This window comes from Grammomys surdaster, unplaced genomic scaffold (genome assembly GCF_004785775.1).
Source record: "Grammomys surdaster isolate TR1022 unplaced genomic scaffold, NIH_TR_1.0 188, whole genome shotgun sequence".
NCBI lineage: Eukaryota > Metazoa > Chordata > Mammalia > Rodentia > Muridae > Grammomys > Grammomys surdaster.
This window is the reverse complement of record NW_021604633.1, coordinates 13,091,565-13,100,484: the sequence shown is the minus strand read 5'-3', so window position 1 is coordinate 13,100,484 and position 8,920 is coordinate 13,091,565. Positions and strand designations below refer to the sequence as shown.

The 8,920-nt window shown below is 41.5% G+C and overlaps 1 protein-coding gene across 1 annotated transcript in view; it reads right to left on the bottom strand.

Moving 5' to 3' along the window:
- Positions 1-3,848, bottom strand: part of Etv1 (ETS variant 1) — an 85,981-nt gene extending 82,133 nt beyond the window's left edge. Inside the window, exons 1-4 of the mRNA XM_028768822.1 lie at positions 3,772-3,848; positions 3,221-3,352; positions 2,328-2,415; positions 935-982 (exon numbers count right to left, since the gene is read on the bottom strand). Coding sequence (XP_028624655.1) covers positions 935-982; positions 2,328-2,415; positions 3,221-3,265 — 181 coding nt within the window. The 5' untranslated portion in view covers positions 3,266-3,352; positions 3,772-3,848. The remainder of the gene's footprint in view (positions 1-934; positions 983-2,327; positions 2,416-3,220; positions 3,353-3,771) is intronic.
- Between the last annotated feature and the right edge of the window lie 5,072 nt (positions 3,849-8,920).

Here is an 8,920-nt window from a genome sequence, read left to right as displayed (position 1 = left end):
ACACACACACACACACACACACACACACACACACACACACACACACACACATACACACACAAATTATAAAATAATATTTCACAAATATCCAAAAGGAAATTTTTAAGTAGTAAATAGCCAATAAACACTACCACCTTAAGAATATCTGAACATGTGTCAAGCTTTGCTGAAGCCTCAGCTCATTGTTTCTATAAACAAAGTTGCACACAATAAAAGATATAATAGACTGTAGCACGAAATTTTTAAAAATCCGAAATGCTATTAAATATCTCCATATTAAATCCTAAAAGTCACAAGACATCAAAAGTCAAACAAACCTTACATGCATCATAACACACGAAACGTTTTTAAAAATCTCCAAATCCCCTTAAAAGATTTATTTTAAACCCACAGACTTCTTAACTGAGACATACACACCTAACGTTCTGTGTTGTGAACAAGGAGGAAAGAAGACACCTGCACTTAAATCTTGAAGCATCCCGTCCTGATGAGCCCAGAGAAACTAATTTCTGCCATCAGAAAAGTCCTTCAGCAGAGCACCAAACAATCACATGCGCTGCTCTAAGGGAAACAGCAAGCCAGCCGGTTCTGGCTTGAGGTCTCTCGAGGTACAATAATATAAACCTGATCAATTGCAATTAAAATCTGAACAGAGGCTTAGAACCTGAAGTCTTGGTGCATTAGTTCTTGCCAAAAGCAGATGTGATTGTGAGCTGGAAGCAATTTCTCCTGGTAATTTGTGATGACACTGGGTAGTGCAGCCCCAGAGTCCCCAAAGACAAACTCATCAGAGGCTCTAATGTATGCATGACACATGAGGTGGCTCTTTTAGAGCTCAATTAATTGGGTTGAACATTTAAGACAGCAAGTTCAGGACTCCCTCCACCCCCTTCTGGAGTTGCTTTTCCCCTTTAAAGACAGTTTTGCCTCTTACCTTCAGCAAGCCATGTTTCTTGTAACTGACTCAGATCTTGAAAGAGTTCTAAAAAGCAAGTCAGACACACAAACATGAGACTGGACAGTCTGCAGGCTTTATTAAATGAAAATGTTTGTCATGATGCTGCTATTCAATGATTTTAATTTACGGAGAGTCAACTGAACATAGGATTCATCCCTCAAGTATCTCAATAATCTTGCTTGTTTATGGCATCAATTAAAGGACACTAACAGATTTCTTTAGGCAACTAAATAATATTATATTTAGGCAACTAAATTAAATTACCTTCTTTTACTTTTTTTTCTTTTTGCAAAATAATTAAGAAGTAAGCTGAGGAAAAGAAACACACACACACACACACGCACACACTGAAATTCACTAAGATAATCTGTGTACAGAAACCTTTCCTAAGCACTTTTAACTCTTGCTAAAATAGAAGTGGGGTAAATATTAGAAAGACAAAACGTTTACATTTTTAATTATGTGTACAAAATACCAACAGAACTTGAGTTAACTCCCAAGTTACATTTTCCAGACAAACAGTTCAACACTAACACAGGGTGCAACTTCAAATACAAGCATTTCAAGAAAAATTTCTACTTAGCAGATTTACAAAAGTCAAAGACATTTGTGCCCTGCTTTGGTTTATTATCCATTCCAAATTATATTCTGCCATTTGGGAGGTAGGAAGAAAAGTATCTAATGAGAATGAAAATTCGATGAAGTTTCCGAATTCAGTCCACTTAATTTAAATTCAATGTGAACTTTGGTAATTAAGTCTAAGTTTCTTCAATCCATAATGAGTGTCCCCACAGGGCTGAAATAATTCATATTATATTGACCTCCTACCAACAGCTTATAGGAAGAATCTACAGCCTAATTTACTCAATAATATAATAAGTATTCAATAAGCCTTAAGTTGGATCCAGTGAACATGTTAAGGCCTATCAACAAATGTTATGACTTCAAAATACAGTCATCAAATTCACTCATAAAATTTCAACAATAGTATATGGCTTCACTTATATTGTTTAACTTGTAATAAAGTTGAAAGAAAAACATAAGCAGTGGGCATAACTGCTTACTTTATCCCAGGTTGTTACAGTTTGAAACTGGTATCTTAGTATAAGGAATTATCGGCCAAATGGACAAGAAGGAACACAAAATATTGTTTAAAATAAGAAGGTCAGCGTTGTGTGTTTATTTTTCTCTCATTACTTTTGTGACAAGACCGTAAAATAGTCTTCAAGGGAAACTCACTGTGTGAGTGATTGCATGGACAGTCCTTGTTTCAATGTCTACTATTTTTTAGATGAGATTGACATGGGCCCCTTCGGAGGGTAGAGAATGTTAGTAAAACAGAGGCGTTCAGCTCAGGATCAAACCTCACCTTCTGAATCATGAGCCAGATCTCTGTTAATGAATTTTCTTTTCCTGACATTTGTTGGTTTCTCGGTACAGTTTCTCCCACGCTGACTCTACAAAGGGAAAGATAAAATCCTTTAAAAGAATATAAATCTCAGATGTCACACATAAAAAAAAAAAAACACATGCATACATAACTTAAGTCTACTGGATCCTCTCTCTGAGTAGAAAGAAAAAAAAAAGCTCATAGGAGAACTCCAATATGTATTGTCTGACTTGGACAGTGAAAGCTCAGGCTGAGAGTTCAACAGGGAGAGCGAGTTGCTTCCCAGAGCATGTCCTAACACTTCTGTTTATCCTCATCCTAGTTACTCATAATCTCAGCATCAAAACATTAAGCTAAAACACTTAATGTTTTTTTTTTCTGCATCAACTCCAGATTAAAACAGTGAATTCCATTCTCTCAGACAGCACCCCCACCCACAGTAAGAGAACCCAAAGGAAAACTGGGAAAAGTGAGAAATGAGAGAGAGGGGGTGAAGAAAACCCCCAAGACACCCCATGTAAACACAAAATTGTCAGCATTTGTCTCAACTTCGTTCTTTTCAATGTGGCAGATAAACCCAGCCACAAACTTTGAGTGCAGCTGCTGCTGCCCTCCGTCTCCTCTTGCACTCATCGTGGACACATTAAGCAGAAGAAGGGGTCTTAAAACAAAACTGTGCCTTATCCGAATCACTCAAAGGTAAGCTCATTTTGTAGATAGGGCTTCTAGAAGCAGAGTCGCCCTACAGTGGCAACAAAGCAGATAAAGTGTCTGCAGTCCCAACCCCCTGCCCCCTCCCTTCGCATCTCTCGCTCTCCCCACCCCCGTCCGAGTCAAGTTTATAAACAGCAACTTTCGAACTGATCACTCACGTTGGTGACCACGTAAGGCACTTGCTGGTCATAAAATCCATCCATTCTGCTCCTCTTCGCAAATATTAGCTCAGTGTTTTATATTTTGAGCATTTAGCTGGAGATTTCCTCGGGATCTGGACTTCTATCAACCTAGAGGGGAACAAGATGGCTTTTAGGCTTTAAAAAATCATGAATGAAGCTCTTGCATTTGCATAGCTAATTACCCTCGACAGCCCATTCACAAAAATAACCCTCCCCTACGCCGCCTTCTTCACCTGGATCCAAAGAGAGCCAAGAGAGTTCACAATTTACATACTTTCGGTCGTATCAAAAATCCTAACAAGAGGCAATGTATTTATTTATACCCTGGATGTTCCCTGCTCGGTCAGTGTACCCCAGGCAGCTCTGATTCGCAAACGTGTGCAAAACTAGCAATGGCGATCAACGAGACTTGCTTTTCACCTAACGGGACTAAAGAGACGGAGATACCTCTTTCATAAGAATAGTTCTTGCAACCCACAACCATGCAATTATCTGGAGAGACATAAAAAGTTGTTGGAAATACCCACCTGAAGGCCACGCTAGGCGAACGGCTGCAAAAAATTCCCTCCAAATTTAATAAAAACATTAATTATTGCCCAGCACTTCCCCTTGGAAGCCGAAAGCGCCTCTGACAGAGCTGAATTCAGTGGTTTTTCCTCTACTTCTCCTCCAGGGGCCTCCAATCCAAACTGATGGATCGCTGCCTCCCATTGGCTCCACGTCTCTTTCACAAGATCAGATTTCGGGCTGTCAATCAGGCAGCTTTCGGCCCCTTCCCTTGGGTCTCCTGCGCCCCTATGCCTGTGCGACCACTCTGGGAGAAGTCGCAGGGTCCTTACCCAGGAAAAGCCACCGAGGAAACCTACTGCCTTCCTAACTCTCTGTTTTTGTTAAGACCGGAGGGAATACTGAAACCTAGTGTACAGAGTCAACCAGTTCTCATTCCTAGCCTTGTTTGGTCCATTATTAGGTCGATGTCTTTAAAACACTGTAGTAGAGGTTCGGGTACAGATTGTGTATCCACAATCCCTTTTCTCTACTTCTGACCCGGAGTCCACCCACCACACGCTCCAGCCTTGCTCCCCAGCAGCTTTCGGTCCAAGCTATTTTTTTTTCATCTTTTTCAACACTAATCACCACTATAATAGGGCTTATATATTTTTTTAATACATCTTCAACAAAAACGATCTCCTTTCGTCGTTGGATATGTAAATATTGTAAGGAAAGCAAGCGAGAGAAGCCGCTTCACAGGAGAGGTGGCGCTGGAAGAGAGGATCCGGAGGAGTACGTAGCGGTGTGGGCGAAGAAAGTATAAAAATCAGATTCACCCGGAGAGTGCTGAGAGGAAATAAACCTCCTGTGGGCTACAGAGTGGTGGGGGAGGACTTGGTAGTTCAGATGCCCCCCTCCCGCCGTCCCCCCCCTCCCCGTCCCCGCCGTTTCCGGAGCTTTTGTTATGTATACAGAGAGGCAGAGGGTGTCACTTACTGTACTTGAGGATTTCACTTCCTCCACCAAGAAGTAGGGGGAGAGCAGAGAGGGCTCGGGTTACAAGGACAATGATGGGACGCTGGGAAGCGAGAAAGTCTCTGAAGCTGCCTGCCCACAGGGCTTATTTCTGATGTGTCCCCTTTGCAGCCGCTGCCCTTCCAAGGATTGGAGGCCATGAGGAGCGGGGCGGGGGCTTCACTGTGCTAAAAGTCACTTGAGATCCTGGCGGGGACCAGGACTGGGGACTAAAGGACTTTTCCTGCAGCTGTTTAGCCCCGTTGAGCAACGGGCTGCAGTTCTCAATTTTTTATTTGAAAGTTTTCCTTAAATGGAACATGGTGGAAACATCAAAATGGGAGCGTGCGCTCCTGGCACTCCAGACTCGCCGAGAAAGAGCGTGGTTTATGACAAAACCACTCTGCGCTTCACCGGAAAAGTGTAGTCTTCCAGGGCACACATTGCTTGCCCAGAGACTAGTCAGTGCACCGCGCGCGTCCACTTTGAGAGAGCCGGGCGATAGGTGCGTTCCGTCGCTACAAGACTTTGTGAGGGTGCAACCGGAACAGGGGACAACAACGTGGGTACATTGCCAGTGTGCAAAACCCGACAAGGGGGCAACAGTTTCCAAAGCCTTTCTCTGAGGCCAGAGCCGGACAGGTATCCAGAGCAACCGGGAAAGGGCGGAGCTTCTCAAAAGGCCCCGGGATCCTGTCCCTGAAGCCAATGAGGAACCGTGGATTTTCAGTCCATTGTTGTTTATTGCTGACCCCGCAGCGCTCCGCCAGCGGATTGGCTCTTTTCGAGCAGGGGGCGTTGCCCATGTTCCCCCCACCCCCATCCACCTTTCGGCTCCATTCACAAAAATCCCAATCTCTCTGGGTCACGTGGTCGGGGGCGTGGCGGGACAAGAAAAAAGATATGACAAAGGCCCAAGTTCCCCAAATCACAAAAGTTGTTGTTGTTGTTGTTGTTGTTGTTGTTGTTGTTGTTTTGCGGGCGCGCGTGCTTGCCTGTGTGAGTTCCTTTCGTCGCTTCCTCTCCTATGGACATTTGGAACCAATGATGGACGTTAGAGGAGGGGGAAGCACCTTTCTGTCGAGCAGTAGAGAGAGTTAGAGTGAGGAAGTAAATCTAGGCTAAAGGAACGCTCACATTGTATAACTCCGGGGTTCCCTGACTAAAAGAATATCCTGTAAAGGAGGGAACCAAGAGTGGAAAGAAAGCTTAGAAAGGACTAGTAACTTTTCCTTGTTCTTCAGTACGTGGTTGTTTAAATGTGCAAGCTGTCTCAATGTGTAAAACTATTCAGCGTTCTCCTCTAATGTTCTGTAGCTCTCATTTCTACTTTCGATTTATCCGAGTGTCGTTGTCCCCCCAGCTTCTTTTAGTGCACATTCTCACAGATTGCTAGTTTCTAGGTCCAGAAAGCCATCATCCCTAGACAGGCCTCTTCTTTTAGGATGGTCTATATACTGCAGACTATCCACATTTCTCCCTTTCACTTCTTTAGATGGACTCTCACTTGTTAACTATTTGACTCCCACAGTAATTAAAAGTTAAATTCTTACGTGACTAAGCAGCCTTTCTCTACAACTCTTTTGAGCACTCTAAATTGTTGAGTCTAGTTATGGTCTACACCTTGACAGTGAGGAAAAGCATGGAAAGGTCACTGAAGCAGCTGTCTGCACAAGAAGAGGTGCTCAAAAGTTGTACGAAGTTACCACCACTTTTTGAGAATGTCTTTTTAAATCAGTTTAGTACATTCCAGTCCTTCTTGAATGGAAAATTTCATTTTGGCAAGATTTCAGACATAGAATGGCAGCGCAGAGGCCAGGAGGCTTTGACATTTATTTACTTGTGTTTTGAAATCCCATCTGGGTTTTGAAATAAGATCCTTGAGTCTTGAAAGAACCCCTCCCACCCAACAACCCCACACACACACACCCACACACACATACACACACACACATACACATCAGTCCCTTTTTTTTTTAAGTTTGGAAAGTTTCTTAACTTGCATATAAAACTATTTAAAGCTTTATAGTTCCTTTGCTGCTATTTTATGCAGTAAAATAATGTACATTAGTGGTTTGTCTGCAGTGGACTTATGGCATTGAAAATGCATGTTAAGTAATTAGATTTCTAAAAGTGATTTGAAAAAAAAACAAACTATCAAGGTCCTACTTTTTAAAAATGGTTAATAGAGCAGACAAAACCTGATGCCCGAGGGAAGGGAAGTACTAGGGGGAGGGGGAGCTTCCTCTCAGAGGTGAAGGGGAGAGGGAGATGAGAAGAACTCTGGAAGGTGGGACCAGGAAGGCAGGGAACATTTGGGATGTAAATAATGAACTAAATAAAATATTTAAAATAATTAATTCAAAATTATTTTTATGCTTATATTTTAATAAAATTTCAGGTAAATTAAAGTACAAAAAAAAGAAAGATACATAAAGGAAATAGGCAAGGTGCCTATGCCTTAATTTCAGAACTTAGGAGGCAGAGACAGGAGAATGACTGTAAGTCTGAGGCTAGCCTAGTCTATGCAGCAAGTTCCAGCCAAGTATACAGAAATACACACACACACACACACACCATAACTCTGAGGTAGAAAAAAAGTAAAATAAAATTACAAATATGATTAGAAATTTTCTCAAAATTGTATTATTATTACTATTAAGAAAACTAGCAGTTTTTGTAATTCATTTTACCAAAAGACTATACAAGTGAATTATTGATGACCTAGTTTTTACATGGGACTACATGAAATAGATCAGTATAAGATACACCATTATATAGGACAGTAGGCAATGTGAAAATCACAGAAGGAAAACATGGTATCTCCTCGGTATGCCGAAAGATAACTGATAATCTCAGGAGGATGTCCTGACAGGGACATGGGAATGTGGGGTGTCAGAGCAAGATGCAGAAGAAGACATCCTCCTTCTGCATCCACTGCTACTGTCACCTACTGAAAGTCTGCCAACCATGAAGTCAGAAAATAGTTTGTAATGTCCAGAAATCAGATGATAGAGTGAAGGAAGTCACATATACTGCAGCTTAAGCTGGTACTTTGTGGAACATTTTAAAGGTAAGAGCTCATTATCCCCTGGTCCTTAAACTATGAACTATCTATTAAACTGTAAAGTTGGAGCCAATAATCCTGACTTGAAAAATTCCACAAAAGCCACAGTAGTACATGTTAGAAGAAAAAACTCTGGATGTAATATAATCTCATCCATAAAGCAGTGGATTTAATGAAGAACAATGCTTTGAAATTCAAATGTGATTATGCACCTTCCCTCTCCCCCAGTATGTGATTTTCCTAATTCTCAAGTGAGATTACATAATAAAGACATTAAAAATTCAGGTTCCTAGATGTGTCCAGCCTTGGGCCCTGTGGGCTTGAGCTAGGGAGCAGGGCTCTGAACCCTGGGCTAATTTCTTCAAAGAGTGTAAGGGGAAGTTCTCAGTGTGCTAGTCAGATACCTTTGTTTGGCCTACACATTGACTTTCACGGGGAATTCACAGAAAGCATTTAAAATTCAAATTATGCTCAATAACCCATACCTGTATGCCTGCAAAAATCTAAGAATCTAGTAACTCTGGGCTGGAAATGCTCTATGTCAAATGCAATTGTCTTCCTACAGAAAAGACCTACTTTGTGGAGAAAATTGCCAGCAGGAAGTGTTGTTGAAAGGGCCTTGCATTCCTTGTGAAGGGACATGGGCTCTCAGTTTTGCCCTTGTGCATTTTTTTCAAGTTCTATGTCTCTTGTTTCCATTGTCTCCCAGACTTCCATACTGACTTTGATGTGCCACCCATGAATTTCTCTCTGTCTGTACATGTCTGTATTTGCTCCCATCTTTGTGACTGACTTCGTAAAGAAGTAGCCAAGAAAACAAACCAGGAAACACAATCTATGGTACTATATATTTTGTTTTTGACAGCGAAGAGAGTGTGAGTAAAGACAGATGTATCTATGTACAGTACACATTTTCTCAGATTTTTTTTTCTAGATCTAGATCCGAACATCATGGGAACACTAGAGAGATCCACACTGTTTGCTTTCTAAGGGGTATTTCTCTGAGCTCTGTTTCTATGTTAACGTTGGTCACCATCTACCCACTGATAAACTCTTCAGAGTTTTAATATTCTTGGTGACAGACATAATAGACAGTTTTGTGA